Source organism: Chiloscyllium punctatum, chromosome 39, assembly GCF_047496795.1.
Source record: "Chiloscyllium punctatum isolate Juve2018m chromosome 39, sChiPun1.3, whole genome shotgun sequence".
Lineage (NCBI taxonomy): Eukaryota > Metazoa > Chordata > Chondrichthyes > Orectolobiformes > Hemiscylliidae > Chiloscyllium > Chiloscyllium punctatum.
In genome coordinates, this window is record NC_092777.1 from 39,556,092 (window position 1) to 39,580,948 (window position 24,857).

The following is a 24,857-nucleotide window of genomic DNA, read 5'->3' on the forward strand; positions in this document are numbered from 1 at the left end:
AGAGTCTAAATCTTGTGGAATAGTTCATTTAATACTTTGCACTTCAGATTTAAAACTAGCTAAATAATCCCAAGTTATTTTATCAGTTTTCCAAGGAGAACTGTTTCACAGACCTGAAAATATAGTGCAACCCTTAAGACTTGCTCTGCATCTTTAATCCAGTTTCACTGGGTTTAGACTCAATCCGGTTGCTCCTCTGACCTCGAGTCATTTTTCTCAGACAATAATAACAGCTTTTTCTCTTCTTGACTTATTCTGGCACTCCATTCAAAACAAATTCCAGGTCATGCTACACTTTAATACATATTTGGATTATATGAGTATTGAAACAATAATCAATTTGAATACTTCATTTGGGGAAGCAGGAAAGCTATTTTTAATACGCAGAAGTTGTTTTGGTTTCACATGTTCCTTGCAGATAGTTTTTAATAAAATGGAAATTGCCTAAAAAATTCATGAAATTCCAAGAGAATGTGAACATCCACAGCTCAAAGATTTCGGCATTTACCTGAAAATCATTGCAAAAGTGAATTTGTATGACAGTGGTGTTCAGCACAGATGAACTGACAGCAGCACATTAATGACAACATATGCCTGGAATAGACACAAAACACAGAGAGGAAAATGAAAATGTCGCCAATCATTTTAGTACTACTGGGACATTACCTTTTAATTTAGTGATTGTGAGGTTTGGGGGGTCTGTTTTCATTGGGAAGGGGGTCTGGGATTCAGTCTCTTGACACATCAGCCGCTAATCATTATTATCATTTAACTGAGGTTGGAAAATGTATTTGTCATGCAAACGTTATTATAATTGTAGTAAATTAGATACATGTGTAATTGTACCCTCTGTAATGGACTGTAATTACATTTTAGCATACAGAAGTGTTCTTTTTCACACTGCTATAAGCAAAGGTTTTTTTCTTAGGAGGATGTTTATGCGTAGGCAGCCTTCTCACTGATGTGCTTCTGATTTGTAGGACTGTAAGACAGAGTGAAACTAGAGTGTGGACAAAGACAATCCTGCTGTGAGTATGCTAATACTAAATATTTACATGGGAAATCTGTCTCTCACAGTGTGAATGTGGAGTTTTCTGGGCAGTGTGTTGGAATGTTATTGGGAACTTGCCAGTAATGGTTAACAATGTGGCTATTAAGCAGGATAGTTCTTTTTAAAAAGAAAATCTATGTTCTATCCTGAGGCACAAACAATGTTGTTGTGTTTGAAACAGCATGTTCTGGTTAATTAGCATTCGGGAAATCACTGACAGCTTTTATTGCAAAAGAGCAGCATTTTGATTTATTATTTTGTTGAAAAGCAAATCTTATTCATGACTTGCGGTTATAAAAGAATAATAGAGTAAATGTTTTGGAGAGGGATAGTGTTAATTCGCTAATATATATCTTTGTCAGAGATGAGCTACTTAATCTATTTTTACCAGTTTCTATGGAAACAAGATTTTATTTACAGTATTTACTGGTGCTGTTTGACATTGTCATTCTGTCTGAGAATAAAGTCAATTGTTCTTAGAGGGAGTTGACTGATAATGGAATGAACATCAAAGGCAGGACAATACTTGACCAAGTTCATAAGGTTAACCTCTGCTATACCTCAGATTTTCATTTACTCTGCATGAATCTCCTTTCCACTTATTGAAATTCTATTCATATCTGTTGTACCATGGGCTTAACTCTTTCTCTTTGAATCCAAATGAATTTATTTCCCCTGTATTATTTTTCATCCAATGGATTTGATATTGAATAGGTTCAGATGGAGAGGGCTTAAGCCAGAAATAGAGGCGGAGATGAATTCAAATCGATTACAGATAAGAAGGTAGAGATAAGTTCTGATGGAATAGGATTGGAATAAATGGATTTCTCTGAGTTAAAACTAGGTGGGGTGGGGGGTTGGATGATAGATGATAGTAAATTCATATGTGCAATGGTAGGAATCTCTGGGATTCGTAGCTCATTTATTTAGAAGTAAGAAACAAGTTATTAGAAGGGACATGCTTAAAGAGAGAATGTCCCTCTTTCATTAGCTAATTTATCATAGTTTTTAAAATATATCATCTTGATCAAATCTGATAAAGAATTCAATAATTGAGATTTTTTTCTCAGACTTTTCATAAATTGCTTAAGATTCGGTAGTCAAATTTGAGTCACTTTTAGCCAATGCATATATATTGATATAATTGTATGCTGTACATGTAACTCTTCAGCAATGCTGGTATGTCAGCAAAATTAAAACTATTCGTGAAGCTAAAGCTTTGGATAAAACTGAAAATTAAGCATGTCTGATATTTTCATATGAACCTTTCAGTTATAAATTAAATAATAACCCCAAAATATGGTGACATCCTGACACTTTCACAATATTATGGTGAAGTTACGTCCAGTTTTTTCTCAGTTTGTTTTTCCTGTTATTCGCATCTTTTTGTCTAAATTTGCCACACTTTAGTTCCAACAAAATAAGGAACAGCAGTAAAACGGATCACATTCAATTAAATATTCATACTGGTCTGGGTCAAGGCTGGAATATGTTCCTAGGTTTAGGTGATATTTATAAACCACTCAGCCTTTACTCTTGAGATTTCTCCTGTAACTTAAACCCTTCAATGTGTTACAATCTTGTAATATTCTGAAGAACTTAAGGAGATCAAGATTGAATAAAAACCATCCAACTATGTACATCTGAAGACTGTTTTTTCTCAACATATGTTCTGTATCGAAAGTATATCTTCCATTTTATGATCAAGCAAACAGTACTTACTATTTTTTTGCCATTTGCAAATGTATCCATTTCTTCATTGTGGTTCTATTCAGTATGCATCTGGTAGGTTCTGGAAGTGTGGATTAGAAAGGACTAGACTGGGGAAAGTGGGGGTGTGCGAATTCTGTTCTACCTCTGTGTTCTTCATGAAGGCTCATTTGAAACAAGAAAGTTATACTTTTATTCTATTTGGCTGTCATTTTTAAAATATGTTATTTAGTGCTAATTTTAGGTTGGAAAATAATTATTTTAATGGAAGAAATGATTGCTTCCCTTTTGGACATTTCAGTACCTGATTGTACAAAGCATGCACAAAAGGTAATAGTTTTAATTATCGACATTATTCCTGTATTGCCAGAGATAATTCTGAAGATTTACTGAAATTTGTATGCAATTACACTATTTGGCCCATGATCCAAATGTGAATGTGAAATGTTTGTACCCAAAGTCTTATTATTTGTGAAAACTCGACACATAATCAAATGTCTGAAGACACTGAAAACAAGTATAATAGAACCAGAAAATATATTTCCCAGATTCAGGGGACAATTTGGAAATAGGATATTCTTAGTAAATATAAACCTTTATTTCACAGCCTAACCTATTGACTAGATAATCACTCTTAAAACCTGATGACTTTGATAAATACCAATACGACACATCTGGATAGTCGTAACAGGATAGGTCAGAGTCAGCATGGATTTATGAAGGGGAAATCATGCTTGACTAATCTTCTGGAATTTTTTGAGGATGTAACTCTGAAGATGGATGAGGGAGATCCAGTAGATGTAGTGTACCTGGACTTTCAGAAAGCTTTTGATAAAGTCCCACATAGGAGGTTAGTGAGCAAAATTAGGGTGCATGGTATTGGAGGCAAAGTACTAACTTGGACTGAAAGTTGGTTGGCTAATAGGAAACAAAGAGTAGTGATAAACGGCTCCATTTCGGAATAGCAGGCAGTGACCAGTGGGGTACCGCAGGGATAAGTGCTGGGACCGCAGCTTTTTACAATATATGTTAATGATATAGAAGATGGTTTTAGTAATAACATTAGCAAATTTGCTGATGATACTAAGCTGGGTGGCAAGGTGAAATGTGAGGAGGATGTTAGGAGATTACAGGGTGACCTGGACAGGTTAGGTGAGTGGTCAGATGCATGGCAGATACAGTTTAATGTGGATAAATGTATGGTTATCCACTTTGGTGGCATGAACAGGAAGGCAGATTGCTACCTAAATGGGATCAATTTAGGTAAAGGGGCAGTACAGAGAGATCTGGGTGTTCTTGTACACCAGTCAATGAAGGTAAGCATGCAGGTACAGCAGTTGGTAAAGAAGGCTAATAGCATGCTGGAGAAAGTGAGGACTGCAGATGCTGGAGATTAGAGCTGAAAATGTGTTGCTGGAAAAGCGCAGCAGGTCAGGCAGCATCCAAGGAACAGGAGAATCGACGTTTCGGGCATCAGCTGGCCTTCATAACAAGAGGGATTGAGTATAGAAGCAAAGAGGTTCTTCTGCAGCTGTACAGGGCCCTGTACACACCTGGAGTACTGTGTGCAGTTCTGGTCTCCAAATTTGAGGAAAGACATTCTGGCTATTGAGGGAGTGCAGTGTAGGTTCACGAGGTCAATTCCTGGAATGGCGGGACTACCTTACGCTGAAAGACTGAAGCGACTGGGCTTGTATACCCTTGAGTTTAGAAGACTGAGAGGGGATCTGATTGAGTCATATAAGATTATTAAAGGATTGGACACTCTGGAGGCAGGAAACATGTTTCCGTTGACAGGTGAGTGCCGAACCAGAGGGCACATCTTAAAAATATGGGGTAGACCATTTAGGACAAAGATGAGAAGAAACTTCTTCACCTAGAGAGTGGTGGCTGTGTGGAATGCTCTGCCCCAGAGGACAGTGGAGGCCCAGTCTCTGGATTCATTTAAGAAAGAGTTGGATAGAGCTCTCAAGGCTAGTGGAATCGAGGGTTATGGAGATAAGGCAGGAACAGGATACTAATTATGGATGATCAGCCATGATCATATTTAATGGTGGTGCAGGCTCGAGGGGCAGAATGGCCTAATCCTGCATCTATTTTATTCCTGATGAAGGGCTTTTGCCCGAAACGTTGATTTCGCTGCTCGTTGGATGCTGCCTGAACTGCTGTGCTCTTCCAGCACCACTAATCCAGTATTTGATTTTCAGCATCTGCAGTCATTGTTTTTACTCTATTGACTATTGTCTATTGTCAATACAATGTAATAATGTGCTGACAGGTTTTACTTCCAATTTAAGACTCTGTTTGAGAAGTCATTTTGGTTTTAATCTTTCAGTTTAAAATCTCTTGATGTTTTGATCTAAAAGTAAAATATTCAGAGTTTGGATAACATTTCTGATAAAATTCTGAATTATTACCAAATTACTGTTTAATTTGCTGCCAAATTTATTAGATTTTGTATAGGGTAGGGCATTTCTTCCAGCTTACTTTTATTCATCCAGAAATGTCTTCAAGCACCATTCCCCACCTGCCTTCAATACTCATCCCAGGCCATTTCACTTTTAAAGATCTGAGGTTTTCACTCGTTGGTTCAATACTCAAAATTTAATTGAAAACAATATGCCTGATTTACATTTTCCACTCACTCATTCATTCTATCTATATGGTTCTAAAAGGTCATATCCCAAACTGATTCCTTCAGGTTAAAGTGTGCATGATGTATTACTCAAAGCATTGACACCATGCTAAAAGCCTTGTGGTTTTTCTATGTGACAATGAGAATTTAAAAGTTTCCCTTGCTCTTAAATGAGTGAAACCATGCACTATACTTGAAAGATGTTGGCTGATCATTGCACAATTTGATCCCAGCTTCTTCTAACTTGCATTCTGCTATTATGATTGTGGTTGTTCAAAAATGTATTGGCTTTGTTGATTGCTGTCTGCACTGGTTAGACACGTGGAGTCTGCTGGGACTCATCCTTCTCTTTAGACCCTATCTTTGGCTTTTCAACATCAAACATTAATCATGGACTACAATGCATTCAGCAGAGCCCTTTACTTTTTTTTTCTCCAGTTTTAGGTTTAGATTTGCTTTTATATTTTCAAAAAAAGGAATAGAGAAATAGTGGTATGCTTATACAGAATAGACAACTGGACTGCATCTAATGTTACTGTCTGTCCAGATGATGTTGTCATTTTTATTCTCATTAATTTAGGATCCTTGCTCATCCAATGTCCTGTAAAAGCTCTGTGATGTCTGTAACAGGAGCTAGTATTGCAGTAGTATTGGAAGGAGATAGATCTGTGTCACTTGGTAGTCTCAACTTCAGTTCTACTTTAAGCTGTTTAAGTGTGTGCGCTACTGGAATACTTTGAAATCTAAAGGCTAATTGATGGATAGGAAGTAAGGTTAGCAGCTTTCAAGAACAAGGTTGTATAGTTCAGAAAACTCCACTAGATCAGTTTTAGAATGTGATAGGTTTTACAAATTGTAATAGATAGCTTGGAAGAGCAGAAATTAATAGTTCGTCCAATTTGAGCAGTGAACTTAAATACACATCTGGTTAGTTTTTTGTAGCATCTTTCCATTCTGTCAATTGTTCAAAGTACTGGTCCTTGTATTCGTGGAGTCATTGAGGAGGCATCATTTGTATTGCCTCTATTTAACTGCAGTTTAACATCACAATTATTGAATAGAGTATATGGAAACTCACTACTTAAGAAAATCACCTCAAACTTTGCAAGTAGAAAGGGAAGCATTAGATTTTCTAGAATCGGTCTTAGTCAGGAATGGCTATAAATAAGTGAAAATTATACGACAATTGTTTCGTTGGTTGAAAGTAATTTTCTGTGGCTAGCTCCAACCAGCAGTTTTGGACATGTACAGGAAGGTGATTAAATCAGATCAAAGTATTGGAAATGATGGTCTTGTTAGAATAGACACTGATGCAAACAGTAAAAAGATGGTGGCAAGAAAGGAGGTCTTTGGCCTGGATATTAATGTGGGCAGAGGATTGAATTGTATAAATAAAACCTGCAAGTCAAGCGAACACACCAGATTGTCCAATTTCACCTTAACTGGAGCTACATATTTTGAATTCAGGATTTGGCATCTCCAAACTGTAAAGTAAAGGTGATGTGAACCTGCACGATGTGATTCTATGTAAAGGCACCATGTAGAATTAAAATTATAAGGAATTGGGAGAGTGTTTAAGATGGATTCATGCAAAGTATTCATAGCTGAAATGAGGCATTCCTGCAAATGGGTACTTCCAAGAGCATGAAGAATATACATGCATTATGCTCCAGTCTTGGATGCAGTGCAGAAGCAATTTAATGATCTAACCAATTCAGGAATGGTGAGTACCTTTGCTGATTCATCTCCATCTGTGGTATAAGCCCTCCAACATTCACCTAACACTCTTCCCCATTTATCCATCCAGTGCTGCCACTCACTCGAGATGCAATTTGATACATCTCTCACACTCGTTAAATCAGTTGCAGCTATCAGTCACTCTCAAGTGAGCCTGTGGAATTCTCTGCCACAGAAAGTGGATGAGGCCAAAACTTTGAAGGTTATCAAGAAGAAGTTTGATATGGTTTTTAGGGATCAGCAGATAAAAGGGTATGAGGAGAGGTCAGGTACTGAGCTGGATGATTAGCCCTAATCATATTGAAAAATAAATACAGCACAGTACAGGCCCTTTGGCCCTCGATAGTGGTGGAGACTCAAAAAGCACTAAATGGCTTAGTTCTAGTTTGGTTCTACTTTTCTGTTGCTATGGGACTCCTTAAAAAAGAAGAGAGCAGATTTGAGATGTTAGAAAGGATGAGGTGCAAGACATCACAAACATGAAACTCAGTGTGTACTATGGAGTCTATTTCACATCCTTATGTTTATCTACCGAGGAATTCATGCATACAGGAAGTGTCGCTGTACATCCATTAGCACAGTTCCCCAGTTGATTTATCCCTTCTAAAAGGCACTGTTCAAGGATGTACAGCCAAGTACCAGCTCAAATGCATATACTTCAATAATTCAGTGAGTTGGATTTTCACCTGATGACTCGGAACCCACAAGTAAGCAGAAACAGGCACTGGGGACATGGATATCTACAGAGTCCTGACAGAGGATGTCTCCCCAGCTCTGTCGAACTGGGAGTAGGTGCTGAACACCAAGGGCCATAGTTGCGAAAGAGAATTCTGGGATTTATCTGCACCTTTTAAGCAGATAGTAACTGATGTGCCATGCAGTGTGTGGAAGAGTCCTGCTTGATCACTAATGGATTGGTGATTATAGTTACTCATGAGAAAGTCTGCCATGAAGAGGGGAACACTTCCATGAATTTTCAAGCATGGTTCTCAAATTATTTCTGCCAAGCTATTAGTACAGTCATATGGATTTTTGATGCCAATGTATCTGCTGCCTTCAACAGGATGACTTCAATTTGTACCCAAACAGAATTAGCAAAGTGATGGAAGGGGTTGATCGCCATGCCTATCAAGCAGCACTTGCAAAGGGATTGCTCAGTTTGTGTTCTACATTGCCATACAGCTCCATATCTCATTACAGACTGTCCAAAAAAGAGCTGAACTCCAGAAGTGAGATATGAATGGCCTTTAACATTAAAATAGCATTTGACTGAGTGTGTGATCAAGGGCCCCAAGTAAAATTTGAGTTAATGGAAATGGGGAAAACGCTCTCCTGTTTGGAGTCATATCTAGCACAAAAGAAGATTTGAAGTTGTTAGGAGTCTTTCATTTCAGTCCAAGGACATCTTTGAAGGACCTTTTCAGGAAAAGGGAAAATTTAAAATTTCTCATTGATTTCAGTGATTACAGCTCACCTGGAGAGATGAAGGTGGATGACACATCCCAGCTTCTGATAGAGCACTGAGTAACAGACTGCAACTTCAAGATTCCTGTGTATGTTGGCGTTTCTGAAGTTGAAATCAATTTGAGAGGATTAATGATGGCAAATGCTGATAGTTGACTGTCAAACATAGACACACACATTCAGACACACACACACACAGAGAAACATACTGTGGATAAAAGTGAGGTATTGCATTTTGGTAAAATGAACAAGGGGAGAACTTGTATAGTTAATGGTATGGCCCTGGTAGTGTTGTTGAACAGAGATCGAGGGGTTCAGGTACATATTTCTTTAAAAGTTGCATCACAGTAGACAGGGTGGTTGAGAATGCGTTTAGCATGCTTGCCTTTATTGCTCAGACCATTGAGTATAGGAGTTGGGATGTTACGTTGAGATTCCACAGGATGTTGATGAGGCCACTTTTGGAGTACTGTGCACACTTCCTACTATAGGAAGGATATTATTTAATTAGAAAGGATTCAGAATAGATTTGCCAGGATGTTGTTGGAACTGGAGGTTTTGAGCTCTATGGATAGGCTGAGGGATAAGCTGATAGAGGTCCATAAAATCAAAAGGGGCATAGATATGGTGAATAATAAATATCTTTTCCCTAGGGTAGGGGTGTTCAAATCTAAGGGGCATATTTTTAAGGTGAGAGAAGAAAGATTTAAAAGGGACATGAGGGAGAACTTCTTCATGCAGAAGGTGGTTCGAATATTGAATGAATTGCCAGAGGAAGTGGTAGATGCAGCTACAGTTACAACATTTAAAAGACGTTTGGACAGGACATGAAGAGTAAAAGTTTAAAGGGAAGTGGGCAAAGTGCTGGCAAATGGGACTAGTTAAGTTTGGGAAACTTGGTCAGCATGTATTAATTGGACCAAAGGGTATGTCTCTGTGCTGCATTCTTTTATGCCATGCACATATGTGTGTCTGGTTGTAAGGAGAACTGATTGGCACCTGAGCTTTCTGTCCCCAAAGGTGGCAAGGTTAAGACCATATCTGTCACTATCTAGAGTTTGCTAATTGCTGGTCCCCTCATAGCTAATGACACAGCTCTGCACCTTACTTTCTCCAGACGTAGTACCAATGATACTAGTTCCCCAACTTCATTGTTGAGCCATTACCAGACATCTTGCAAGTCTGCTTGGCATGTCAATTCAGGCTAGAGAATGTTTTCATTCGTGAGGCACTATGTAAAACTTTCAATAATATGACTGGGTACTTTAGCAGAACCATCCAATATTGCGTAGATATCTTTGTGCCACAGGGTTTACACTGACTTTCTTTGAACAGGAGCATACCCTTATTCCCTGCCAGGTTGGAGTAATATATTGAAGCACACTTCTTAGAGAGAGTGCAATTCTGGTCTCCTTCCTATCGGAAAGATGTTTGTGAAACTTGAAAGGGTTCAGAAAAGATTTATAAGGATGTTGCCAGCGTTGGAGGATTTGAGCTATGGGGAGAGGTTGACTAGGCTAGGGCTGTTTTCCCTGGAGCTTCAGAGGCTGAGGGGTGACCTTATAGAGGTTTATAAAATCATGAGGGACATGGGTAGGATAAATAGACAAAGTATTTTCCCTGCAGTGGGGGAGTCCAGAACTAGAGGACATAGGTTTAGGGTGAGAGGGGAAAGATATAAAAGAGACCTAAGGGGCAACTGTTTCAAGCAGAGGGTGGAACGTGTCTGGAATAAGCTACCAAAGGAAGTGGTGTAGGCTAATACAGTTGCAATATTTAAAAGGCATCTGCATGGGTATATGAATAGGAAGGGTTTGAAGGGATATGGGCCAGATGCTGGGAGGTGGGACTAGGTTGGGTTAGGATATCTGATTGGCATGGATGAGTTGGACTGAAGGGTCTGTTTCAGTGCTGTACATCACTATGATTCAATGACTCTATGTTTGAAATGAGTGACAAAATCAAGTCAGGATGTGACATGATGATGTTCAATGTTTGTCAAATTTGTGAACTGTTTATCTCTATATATTTACAAAGCTTCTCTGTTGAATAGATTGTTTTTGAACTGTGTGGTTCACTTTGATAGCAATGTGCCTGGAGAATAGGATGATATCTTTTCTGCTGAATCATTATTTGGACATGTCCTTGGCAAGCATTGTCAAGATTTGTGATAGGGCAACAAAATGTGAATGGTCTTTTGTATCTTTGGGTCTACCTTCAGGTTTAGGTGAAACAGGGGCTGGTTGGTTAATTAAGGTCGTTAACTTAGCTGTCTTGACTTCCACACTTACAATTTAGCTCTTATTTCAACTTTCCAGTCTGTTCACCCAATATGACTTCTGGCAGTCTTCCATCTCCTGAGATGATTGTTTGCACTGTACTGGTCAATTCTGTATGAAATATCGCCTGGTCTGGCTTAGTCATATTTTGATATGTACTTGCTGCAGAGAAACATAATAGCCTGCAAAGGTGCATGATTTATTGACCTCTGTTTTCTCTGGACACTTGCCTCAGCCAATTCAGCTCTTTGGTTTTGCTAGCCTTTTTCAGTGACTTTCTAAACAGTCAGCCTCCAGAGGTTGCGGTTATCACTGACGGATGCCTCGTTGCTAGTGTCAATATACAACTTCTTATTACCTCACTTTCAGGGGTTCTTGTAGTGGAAATATAGAAACCTCAGAAGTCATGACTCTATGGCCAACTAGATGTTCAGAATGTCTTTGGGCCACAGCTGCCATCTATCCAATGTATTCGCAATGGGACTTCACAAAGTCATGCTCCTGGACACATGCTCGTGTGGCATCATCTTGGCCTATCACAGGATGCCAAGGTCACACCTGAGACAGTGAAGATTGAGCTGTTCAGCCTTTTCTCCTGTCTAGCACATATTGACCAGGTCACACCACTGTGAAAGAGTCGTAGACTCACCGTTTGGTGTTTTTAGTCAAGTTCCTGTTATTTCACATGCATTTACTCAGCTTACATATAACAACTGCATCACAAAAGTTGCAATAGTTAGTCTCAGCATCAAGTCATAGAATGCCAATGAGTGTACTGCCTAGTTATACAGCTATCAATAACCTCCAGCATTATCACTACTGTTAGATGGAAGCCTTCTGCAATAGCTTTAATCAACCTGTGCCAACATGTTAGTACACACCTTCAGGGAGAGTTGGGAAAAGAACACAGACCTTTTGTTCCAGAGGTAGGAACGCTATCACTGTCCACAACATCCTGGATCATGTCATTTGTCTTCCTGGTGCTGACAACCAAATCAAACTCATGACACTTATGGGGGGAGTCTGTGCAATTGCTGCTGCAGCTGTTCATCCACTCGTGTGGTATCATCAGCATAAAACAACTCTCTGAGAACTCAGGGGAGTCAGACTGAACGATTTTCCATCAGTATCAAAGTAGACACTCTCTGTGGATCACTTGAAGGCATATAACAAAGATAGAATGTGCCAAAGAGGGTTGGAATAAGACCACAACCCTCTGAGTCCACAGTGATGCTCAAATGATGCTGCTCAGTCATAGCTGACCTTACCCATTATGCTTGAGTTGCAAAGTGTGGCACTGAAAAAGTTCAACAGGTCAGGTGGCATCCGAGAAGCAGGAGAGTCGACGTTCCTGATGAAGGGCTTATGCCCAAAATGTTGAGTCGCCTGATCCTTGGATGTTGCCTGACCTGCTGTGCTTTTCCAGTGTCACACCTTTAGACTCTCACTCTCCAGCATCCACAGTCCTCACTTTCTGTTTTTCTCTCTCTCTTACTCATCATGTCATCTTGGAAAAAGAAGTTAATATTGAGCAACTTTAAAGGCGGCCAATTGTCCTGCTTAATTAGATCACCTCTGCTCAAGTAGTCAAATTTCTTGATGACATTAGTAAAATATATAATAGTCTCCTTTGCTCTCAACATTTCCGTTATAAATGCTGGACTGAGCAGCTCATGTCAATTGTCGATCTTCCAGTTCTGAAAGCTCACTGAGATTTGGTGTAAATGTGTTTAGCATAGATCTGCAGCTGACCAGGGCAATACTTGCAAATACATTTTCTTCAATGTTCAGCAGTAAGATGCCCTGATTGTGACAGCAATCATTTCAGATTCCTTGTTCTTGTGTAGAGTCATAAAAAGGGAATTGATGCAGATGTTACAGGTATGTTGGTTTCCCAATGATTACCCAGTGAGGTATCAGCATTTACAGCTCTGTTCACAGCAAGCAAGTCAATAGGCACCTTTTTTTCCGTATTTGCTTCCCATATGTTGCGAGGGATAGTGTAGATGATCTCTTGAAGTACATAATGTATCAATTCTGTACTCTGTACAGCAATGTGGATAGTGCCTGTTAAATCAAGTCATGGAGCTCTTGTATTTTGTCTGTGTGGACAGTATGGTTTATGACCAAATGACCACCATACTTTGCCTTTGAATGAAAATGGTTGATTAGATTAGATTAGATTACTTACAGTGTGGAAACAGGCCCTTCGGCCCAACAAGTCCACACCGCCCCGCCGAAGCGTAACCCACCCATACCCCTACATCTGCATCTGCATCTGCATCTACCTAACTCAACGGGCAATTTAGCTTAGACAATTCACCTGACCGGCACATTTTTTTTTTTGGACTGTGGGAGGAAACCGGAGCACCCGGAGGAAACCCACGCAGACACGGGGAGAATGTGCAAACTCCACACAGTCAGTCGCCTGAGGCGGGAATTGAACCCTGGTCTCCGGCGCTGTGAGGCAGCAGTGCTAACCACTGTGCCACCGTGCCGCCCATGGTAATCCTCATGGTAATGCATAACCTGAATCTGCTATTGTCGTTGTCAGCTCTGTGGTAGGTGTAAATATTGAAAGTGTTGTTCAGTCAGTCATGTCTGCTGAAGTGAATAGCCAGCTTGGTTCCAACATCCTGAAAACAAGTACAGACTACTTAAAATTTTCTGCAATGTTACTTGTAGTTTAGGTACTATTATGAGCTCCGACAAGTTTTAGCGCAAGCTCATATTAATGTGATAATAAAATAACAAAGGATTTGGAAGATAGATATATTCTATCATGAATTGAATGTTTGCAAGCTGATCCCCGATTGCATTATTAAGTACAATTCAGTGAACTTTCAATCTTAGTAAGTGTGGCAGCAAAGTTTAAAATGTTTTAATTAATGTTTTCATTTACATAAATAACCAAAGAATTTTGAATCCTTGATTTAATTAGCAGCTTTGTGGCCAATCTACTTTTGCTTATTATAAATATTTTTGAATGATAGGCATGAGAGAATAGGCATTACAACACGTTTAGATTATGGAGTTGTGTGTATAGTTCTTTAATATGTCGTGTGATGTGAACTTCATTGACAGGATAAGCAATTATTGTCCATCCTTAATTTCTTTAGTTCCTTTGAACTGAGTGCTTGCCAGACCATGTTAGAGGGCAATTAGTAAACTGTGGGTCCAGAATAAAATAGAGCACATATAGAACATAAATATTTGCAATGGAGATGTGAAAAACAGCATTGAAACAAGACATAATATTTCCTAAAATCTGTTGCTTTGTTCATAAAGGAAAGCATGCTTTTCACCCCATATATTTGGAGAACATCATGTCAGAATGCAAATCAAGTGAAGAATTGCACACATTTAAGCTCATTGAGAGATCTTTGTTGGACATGTATCATAGCCTACACATGCAACATGAAGCATTTAGTCCAATTATGGCCCAAATAATGTGTTACACTGTTCCAACACAAACCCCCTGCTCATGTATTCAATGCCTTTGCTAATAAAGGCAAGTATCTAAAATGCCTTCTTAACCACCTTATCTCCCTGCTGTGCTATCTTCAGGGATCTTTGGATATGCCCATCTAGGTCCCGCTGATCTTTCTTTCCGGAGTTCGACCATTAATAGTGTAATTTGTTGCCTTATTAGCTCTTCACATTCCTTCACATATTTTTCCAAGGTTGAATTCCATTTGCCATTGCTCTGCCTGCCTGACTAGTCCATTGATATCCTCCTGCTGTTTCCAGATATCCTTCTCACTATTTATCACCCTAACAACTGATGTGTTGTTGACCATACCCCCTGAGGCCTGTAGAGCTCCATTGGAAATAGAAACATCCCTCTACCATCACCCTCTACTTTCTGCTTCTCAGCCAATTTTGGATCTACTGCACCACTTTGTCTTGGATTCCATGGGCTCTTACTTTCTTGACCAGTCTACCATTAGGCACCTTATCAAAAGCCTTGTTGACCACATGAAATGCATTTACTCTTATCAACTTGGAGTTACCTCAAATTTGTCAAATACAATTATCACTTAACAAATCCAAGCTGAATGTTCCCATTTAATCTGTGTCTCTTAAAATATATTCTGTCCCTTAGAATTCTTTGTAATAATGTCCCCACCATTGATGTAGACTGACTGGCTGACAATATTGTGGTCTCTCCCTTCCAGTCTTTTTTAATAATTGGACAATGTAAGAGTCCTCCATTCTCTTTGCCCCTTCCCTTGGCAAGAGAGGATTTTAAAAGCTCCTGCCAGGGCCCTTGATATCTCCTCCCTCAACAGCATAGAATTCATCTCATCTGGGCCTGCAGTTTTATTCACTTTTAAGGCTAATAAACATACTAATTCCTCCTTTTCTCTGTGTTAATTTATCTTAAAATTTCACAGTGCTCCACCCAGGTGTCCAGGCCTGTGTTGTCCTTTACATTGTGAAGACCCAATGCAAAGTCTTAATTTGAGAACTATGGCTCCATCTTCCAGGTCCTCATACAGATTATCTCTATCGCCCCTAACAGGCTATACTCCTTCTCTAGTTGTGCTGTTTATTTATTTTTTGGTTTTTCCTTATTCTATCAACCAATACTTTCTCATGCATCATCTTAGCACCGTCCAATTTCCCTATCAAGTACCTCACCCACTGCACTTTTGATCCTCAAGGGACTCTGCCAAATTGACTAGCCAGTATCTTCCATAAGTTTTTTCCCCAATGCTAATGTTTATGTCCCTTGACATTCTGGGTTCACCAAACTTGGTTTCACCCTTTGTCACTTTGGGAGCATATTTGCCTGTTTTTTCAGTATTTCCTTCTTGGATCCTTCCCACTGTTTTGATAGTTTAACTTGCAAGTATCTGCTCCCAGTCTACTTGGGCCAAATTGTAAACTGAGTAAAACTAGCCTTTTCCCAGTTTAGAGCTTTTATATTTGACCTATATCCTTATACTTTTTCAATAACAATCTTAAATCCAAGTGATTGCTAGTCACTATCTCCAAAAGGTTTTCTTCCTAATATGCCTTCCACCTGCAAGGGCTCATTTCCGAATATAAGGCCCAGAACTGCCCCTTCTATTGCTGGCCTTTCTATGTACTGTACTGGCTAATAATGTTTACTGGATGAGATATAAGAATTTTTTGCCCTCCCTACCATGCATGCAAAAACCAATATTATAAGCCAGTCAGTCTAACATCAATGTTGGGCAAGTTATTATTTGTGTAGTTAAGATCCCTACTAATATTTTATTATTACATATTTCTGAAATTTGACCACATATTTGTTTTTCCATCTCTCCATGACTATTTGGGAGCCCTTGGTACACACCAAGATATTTGCTCCTTATGTGAGTTTTAATTCTGCCCATATAGCCTCATTTGATGATCCACCCAAGATATCAGCCAGATTTACCACTATAATTGATTCTTTGGTTATTCCAGGCCTTTGAAGTACCTAATACATTTGAAGGTGCTTGAAAGCCTAAAGAGCTTGAGTTAAGTGCCTTTAAAACATGAATGCTTTCTCCAGGCCCATCCGACTGCTCAGGAAATCTCTCACCAACTCTAGCTACTCTTGCACTAAGCTAAACACTATCAGACTTTCCCTCCACCAGGTCACTATTGTAACTTCTCCTCTTCTGATTTTGTACTTTTGAATATAATATATTGGGAAATGTGGATCTACAAAGGGATCTCAGTGTTCTTGTGCATCAGTCAATGAAAGCAGAGTGCAGCAAGCAATTAAGAAGGCAAATGGTATGTTTGTTTTCTTTGTTGGAGCATTTGAGTTCAGAAGAAGCGATGTTTTACAACATTTATATAGGGCCTTGGTGAGACTACCTAGATTATTGCATGTATTGTTCATTTATTCTCACTCTGTTTTTCCTGCCTGCCAACCAATTCTCAATCCATGCCAAGATATAAGCCATATCCCACGTGCTTTAATTTTGTTCACCAACCACTCATGAGGGACCTTAACAAGAGCCTTCTGTAAATCCAAATGCACTACATCCACTGGTTCTTCCTTATCTATTCTACATCCTCAAAAATCTCCATTAGATTTATTAAGCACAATTCATTTTTCATACACCCATGTTAATATTTTCCAAATGTTCTGTTATCACATATTTTATAATAGTCTCCAACATTTTCCCTCGAATAAAGGAAAGGTACTGTGTATGCTGGAAGTCTGAAAGAAACAGAAAACACTGGAAAAACTCAGCAGGTCAGTTCAGAAAAAGTCATACCAGACTCAAAACATTAACAGTTTCTCACTCCACAGATACATCCAGATCTGCTTGTCTGTAGACCTCTGTTGCTCATTTCATACTCAACAAGACACCAACCTTGACAGTTAGGCTAGTATGTAGGCAGGAAACTGACAGGGGAAAGAAATTGGAAAAGGTCTAATTAAGAACTGCAAAATATTCAGGAAGCTTGCTCTTTTGGGCTGTTCACCTATCAATCCCCGTTCCCCCATCAATCCCATCATCTTCACAACCAGGCTAAAATCCAGGCCACAATGTTTAAACCAGCAAGTATTACATCATTCCAAACCAAATTTGATGCAGAAACAGAAATAAAAGGAGGGAGAGAAATATACGATTGAGAAAATGAGAGGGAATAAATCAGGAGAAGTACTTTTTAAAAATTGTTAATGTAAAGCTCCAATAGTGATTAAAATCTAATGGACTTCAATTTGACACTTGCAATTTTCAAGGCCTTAGCAGTAATTAAACCTCATTACAGCATCAAAAATTTAATTGGGTAGAAATGAATATACTCCAACATCTTCTGGTGAATTTTGTGGCTGTTTATCACATACGCTCTAACCTTTCCTGATATGTTTAGTGTAATTATCACATACATACCATCATTCCATATATTGATTGTTCAGTTTCTTAACGAGACATCATAGCTTCTGGAGGAATAAGGAATTCAGACAGCACCTTTCTAATTTTGAGAGTTAATTATGTTCATGTGATCACTTGCTGTCTGATATACTCCATAATAAGGATGAGCATTGACAGCCTTGTTGTTATTTTGAGTGAAAATTTTGATCATTATTTGCTTCATGATAGACCCCACTATATTATTGTGTGTGGTTTGTAGTGCAATAATAACATCTCTAGCTCTGGACTAGGAGATCCAGGTTCAGGTTCCACATCAGGAATTGTTTGCAATAGCATGAATGTTTGTAACATGGTTTAATGGAGTGATCATCGACTCGGGGGCGGGGCGGGGGTGGTGGTGGGGGTGGGATCTTTCCACCTCTTTCCCACCTTTTCCCACCTTTTCCCAGAAAGGGAGGAAAAAGTATCTGTCAGATGCTACAGTTAAAACAAAAGTGCTTCTATTTTTAGTTTAGAAAGTAGCACAAAATTAAATAGCAGATACTTGCAGATTGGATGTGTGTTTATTGCTAAGGTAAAGTTGTTATGAAAAGAAGACCATGCAAGTATTCCTCAATTTTACATGGAGAACTGCCAGCTTAAAAAAAACAGCTCAAGATACTTCAGACAGCAAATTATTTCATTGGACTGCAATGACTCATTATGTAGGGAAACACAGCATTCAAACTGTTTCAATAACATTGAAGAAAAAACTAAGATGTTAAAAACTAATTGTGAACGTTTTTTGGGTACGTTCAAGCATATGAAATTGACAGGCAGGTTTAAACGGCCGACAGGTCCAACAGGCATAGCGCAGGTTGTAAATTTACATTTATTCTAATGACTGCAGCACCATGACGAGACACTTCCCCTCCCACTATCCCTCATGATACACATACAAACATGGAAAACATGGACAGGAGTAGGTCATTCAGCCCTTCAATCCTGCTCTACTTCCTCAATTTGATTGTGGCTGTTCATCCAACTCAGCACCTTGTTCCCACTTTCTCCCCATGCATTTGATCCCTCTAGTCCTGTGACCCTAGATCTAACTCCTTTTTGAAAACATGTAATGATTTTACCTCAACCACTTGTGGTAGAAAATTCCAAAGCTCAGCGCCTTCTGGGTGAAGAAGTTTTTCGTCATTTCAGTTCTAAATGGACTGTCCCATATTCTGAGGTTGTGACCCATAATTTATGACACTCCAAACATCAGGAACATCTTTCCTGTGTTTACCTGATCTACTCCTGTTAAACGTTTACAGGTTTCTATGAGATCAGTTTGATAAACCATTGTTGTACTACCTCTCGAGCCAGATCATCCTTCCTCACATAAGGAGACCACATGTAAAGTACATATAATATCCCGAAAGAGGCAAAACATTATAATAGTGTCTAAGAACATACTATTGAGTACAAGAGTTGGGAGGTCTTGTTGCGCTGTACAAGACATTGGTTTGGCCAATTTTGGAATATTGTGTGCAATTCTGGGCTCCTTCCTATTGGAAGGATGTTGTGAAACTTGAAAGGGTTCAGAAAAGATTTACAAGGATGTTGCCAGGGTTGGAGGATTTGAGCTATAGGGAGAGGTTGAATAGGCTAGGGCTGTTTTCCCTGGAGCGTCAGAGGCTGAGGGGTGACCTTATAGAGGTTTATAAAATCATGAGGGGCATGGATAGGGTAAATAGACAAAGTATTTTCCCTGGGACGGGGGAATCCAGAACTAGAGGGCATAGGTTTAGGGTGAGAGGGAAAAATATAAAAGATACCTAAGGGGCAACTTTTTCACACAGAAGGTGATGCATGTATGGAATGAGCTGCCAGAGGAAGTGGTGGAGGCTAGTACAATTGCAATATTTAAAAGGCATTTGGATGGGTATATGAATAGGAAGGGTTTGGAGGGATATGGGCCGGGTGCTAGCAGGTGGGACTAGATTAGGTTGGGATATCTGATCGGCATGGACGAGTTTGACCAAAGGGTGTGTTTCTGTGCTGTACATCTCTATGACTCTATGACTCTAAATAGGAACAGATGTAGGCCTTAGGTCCCCTTATGCATGCTTCACCAGTCAGCAACACTATGACTGATCTGATCTAATCTGGGCATCAGCGATATGTTGCTGGCACCTCCTATAACTCTTGATTTCCTATCTTGTTCAAGTATTCGTCATTCTCAGCCTTGAATTTAGTCAATAATTCAGTCTCTGCTGCTCTTTGGGGCAGAGAAATCCAAAGTTTCATGACCCTCTGAGAAACAGTCATTTCCAATCGGGAAGGAGTTGCAATGAGAGTCCTCAACATTGACTCCAGACCCTCTTGAATCTCATGACATAATGTCAAACATGGATGAGGGAACCTTCTGCTGATTACAGCCTACTGCTCACATCCCCTCACCTGGTGAGTCAATACATTCCATGAGGAATACCATTTGGAGTAAGCACTGAGGGTGGCAAGAGTTCAGTGTGTACCTTGATTGAGAAACTTCAAGATCCATCACCAAGAGTGGCTTGTTAACATAGCTACTGACTGGCTATTGAGGAGATGTTGTGGCTCATCAGCAGCAGGAGAATTATATTCATGCATGATCTGTAACCCCATGGCCTGGCATATTCTCCACTCTGTCATTACCGTAAAGTCAGCAGAACAATACTGGTTCAATATAGAGTGCAAGAGGGCATGCCAGAAGCAGCACTTGGCAGAGCTAAAAATGAGGCACCAACCAGGTGAAACTATAAAGTAGGACTACTTGTGGTTCCAAACAGCAGAATCAAAATGCAATAGATAGGGAAAAATGATCCTACAACTAACAGATCAGAATCAAGCTTTGCCATCCTGCCAGTTCCAGTGTGATTGGTGGGGCAGCATTAAATAACTCACTGGAGGAGGAAGTTCCAGAAATATCATTATCCTCAATAATAGAGATGCCCAGCACAAAAGGCAAGGTTGAAGCATTTGCACCATCTTGAGCCATAAGTGCCAATGGATGATCCATCTCAGTCGACTCCTAATATCCTGAACATCATAGACGGCAGTTTTTAACCAATTATAACTATACCACATGGTATCAAGAAATGGTGAAGACACTGGATATGCAAAGACAATGGACCCTGACAACATTCTAGCAATAGTGCTGAAGACTTGTACTCCAGAACTAGCTATGCCCCTAGCCAGGCTGTTCCGGCGCTTATGATACTGACAGCGACTGACAATGTGGAAAATTGATGAGGTATGTTATAAAGCAGGGGGAATTCACCCTAGGAAATTACCTCTTTCCATCAGTATATTCTCAATCACTAGTAAAGTGATGGAGGTTCACCAACTGTGCTATCAAGTGACATTTATGAAATAAAACCTCTTCACTGATGCTAAGTTTGCTTTTCACCAGGATGAAGCAGTTCCTGACCTTAATTCAGCTTGGATCCAAATCAGCTGAATTCCAGAGATGAGGAGAGAATGACTGCCCTTGACATCAAGGCTGCATTTGACCAAATGTGGCATCAAGGATTCCTAACAAAACTTCAGTCAATGGGAATCAAGAAGAATACTCATGGAGTCATATCGAGCTGAAAGATAGTTGTGATTGCAGGGGTTTAATCATCACACTTCAAGCACATCAGTGCGGGAGCTCCTAATTATAGGTTCCTTGCCCCAATGATCTGCACAGCACCAGCGACCCGGGTTCGATTCCAACTATGGGTGACTGTGTGGAGTTTGCACACCCTTGTCGTGTCTGCGTGGACACTGTTCAACGATGTGTAGATTAGGTGGATTGGCCATGGTAACTTGCCCATAGTGTTCAGGGATGTGCAGGCTCAGTGGATTAGTCACAGGAAATTCTGGGTTACAGGAATAGGGTAGGGTGGTGGATCTGGATGAGATGGTGTTCAGAGGGTCGGTGTGGATTCAATGGGTCAAATGGCCTGCTTCCACACTGTAGAGATTCTATTATTGTATGATCTTCAGTTTCATCGGTGACGTTCTCTCCACAGGTGGCGATATTTACCGATGACTGCACAGTGCTCAGCACCATTTGCAATTCCTGATACTGAAGTTGTTTAAATGCAGTAAGCCTGGACAAAATGCAGCTTGGACTGGTAAGTGGCAAGTAACATTCACACCATGCAATGACCATCTTCGACAAAAGGGAATCTAACCATTGCCCCCATTCAGCATCTTCCACATTAACTCCCTCCAAGATCAATGCATAGTTGCAGTAATGTGTATCATCTACAGGAAACACTGCAGTAACTCACAAACTCTCCTTTGATGGTACCTTCCAAACCCACAAACTCTGCCATCTTGAATGACAAGGGCAGCAGGTGTATGTGAACACCTCCGTATACAGGTTCTCCTCCAAACCACTCATGTCCTAATTTTTAACTACATCATCCTTCCTCCACTGTAGTTGGATTAAACCCTGGGACTCCCTTGATAACAGCATCGTGCGTGTCCCTACCCTAAAAATACTGCAGTGGTTCCAAGAGGCAGCTTACCCCCAACTAAAAATGAATTTAAAGTTGTCCTCTGTATTTTTATCTTAAATGGATGACAGCTTGTTTTAGAATTGTACTCCATATCTTGATTTTCCCATTAAGGAAAACATCCTTTTATTATCTACCCTGTCAACCCCTCCACAGAATCTTATATGCTAATACGATGAACTCCCTTTTTAATTCCAAGGAAAGAACATTAACCAGGATACTAGAAATGCCACGAATAACCCCAGTCTACTTTTGGCTCCTCATATGAACAATCAAAGGATTCAGCAATGGAAATGTAATTGAATGAGAGGGCCAATGGTTAGATTCTCATTTACTGAAGATAGTCTTGACACAAATGATACTTGTCATACTAGCCCAAGCTTGGACATTGTCCAGGTCTTGCTGCATCTAATTGAGGATACATCGGATAAAGACTGCTTAGAATATGAATTTTAGTTCCTTCAATTATTTGATGCATACACACATGTTCTCCTAAGCTCAGTTGGAAGGGTGCATGAAATGTGAACCATTGGATTGTAGCAGGCAAAAGTTACTTACAGAAGCCATTATGAAACTGTTATAATAGAAGGGATATGAATGAACATCCTAAATTACATTGAAGCTAAATGTTCAAAATGTATGGTTGATGCAGTGTGGAGGTGTTTAATTCTCCTTCAGTTACCTCAGGTGTAAGTAATTTTCCAAATTAAGGTTTTTATTTACATTTAATTGTAGTATAGACAAATGACTTACAATCAAAACAAAGAAAGGAACAGTTAACATTATTCCTAGTTTCAAATGTTGTTTTGAATTGCCCCTGCATTTTACTGTTGTTTTGAATATTTGGTTTAGCATTCATATGCTTTGCAATTTAACTGTTAGATATGAAAATTAAAATTTTAACTGTAGACAAAAGGAGACATGTAATTGAGAAATTGATAAGTAACCAAGAAGTGAATCTGAACTAGCTTTGAGTTAATTATAAAGAAAAGCAAGCTTATAGTTATTTTCAAGGTGAAAGTTGGACACACAAATACTGAATAATGGATTATCCATTTCTGGACTTCTTGGTAAAGTCGGGGTATCTAGCGTTATCTCCATAAAAGAAGCTAAATGCTAGAAATTCTGGAAAAATGTTTGTAAAATGCTATTAGAGATAGAAATTATTCATTTGGATTATAGAATTAAAGGGTTGTGTTTCTTACAGAATGGAGTTGCAGTTTTGGTTTTGTTCGTAGGCTATGGCTCACTGATTTGGAAAAGTAGACAGAAATAGATATTCATCAAATATGCATCTTAAACAGAGAAAAGACTTTATTGTTCATCTTGTGGAATATTGATATGTTTCAAACTTAATTTGAAGTTTTCAATGGGCAAATAAATTAGAAGAATTGACACTAGGGGAAGAAATCTTCTACAGTGGCCTTCACAGAGCTTGCAGTTGTCTTGGAACCAGTCATCTTGGTAGGGAGGATCAGCAAGTGTACAGATGCTATGGAAGCCATTTGGGCCTGGGATGCACCTGATGTTTAAATCCCTAAGCAAGAATGCAATGAAGCCTAAATTTGAGGGGGCGATGATAGCTTTGTAGTATTATTACTAGACAATTAATCAAGAGACTTAGGTTATGACTGGGGGACATGAGTTCAAATCCTGCCATGGCAGATGGAGGAATTTGAATTCAATAAAAGTCTGGAATTAAGAGTCTAATAATGTTTGTGTAACTATTCTATCATAAAAATCCATCTGCTTCACTAACGTCCTTTATGAACTGCCATCCTTAGCTGGTCTGGGCTACATATGACTCCAGAACCACAGCAATGTGGTTGACTGTTAACTGCCCTCTGGGCAATAAATGCCAGCGATGCCTACATCCTGTAAATGGGGAAAAAAAGCTAAACTCTGGTGAAAGAATCCCTATAAACTTACATAACTCAGAGAAAGCTAGAATACTGAAGTAAAATCAGAGTGAATCCTGGGCAGTTATGTAATGCATTATTGTTCTGCTGCAGGAAATGTTAATGTAACTTCAAAATTCTTGTACTGAATAAGGCTTACTTATCAAACATTTTCCCACTCATTTGAAGTTTGAAGATTGTTGCACCCTTAGTAAGAATGAAGAGGCATATCTGTGATAGTACAGGCCTGTTTGGGAGTAGCTGCACAGCTCTACTGACTTGGTCGGAGTTCCATGGCAACCATTTCTATCTTGAACTTCATGAACCCAAACTTTCAGCTCACAACCCAGTGATAGTCCAGACCATCCCGCCCACTTTGGGAAGCTCTGCTGTAAGGGTACTCCTATAAGGGGGAGTAAAAATTACTACCAAGTTCACACTACAAGTAATTATAAAGAATAATGTGTGCATAGTGCTTGCTTTGCTTAGTTCTCATGAACAAAAAGTTTGTTTCTGTTTAGAAATGAGAAATTTTGTGGAGTAGTTCAGTTGGTTGACTGCTGGGTTTTTGGATTTCCCTTTCAGTTTCTAACGCGATTATAACATTGTGCAGTTTCCCTTAACTTAACCTATATGTTTTTTTTTATCCATTTGGGAGGTTGGGCAGAAAGTGGTGATTAACTTGTATAACTGACAATACCAGTCCAATAGC

General features: G+C 39.4%; 1 protein-coding gene across 21 annotated transcripts in view; it reads left to right on the forward strand.

Moving 5' to 3' along the window:
• Positions 1-24,857, forward strand: part of rbfox3a (RNA binding fox-1 homolog 3a) — a 1,527,015-nt gene that overhangs the window by 452,693 nt on the left and 1,049,465 nt on the right. For 18 of the 21 annotated variants that reach the window (XM_072558494.1, XM_072558496.1, XM_072558484.1 and 15 more), the window contains one exon: positions 981-1,028. The exons of 2 other annotated variants lie outside the window; for them this stretch is intronic. Coding sequence is in view for 10 of the 19 variants with exons in the window: in XM_072558484.1 (XP_072414585.1) it covers positions 981-1,028 (48 nt within the window). In the remaining 9 variants the exon portion in view is untranslated. Of the gene's footprint in view, positions 1-718; positions 778-980; positions 1,029-24,857 lie in introns of those variants that run through there. One more of the 21 variants, XM_072558497.1, reaches the window with a different exon arrangement.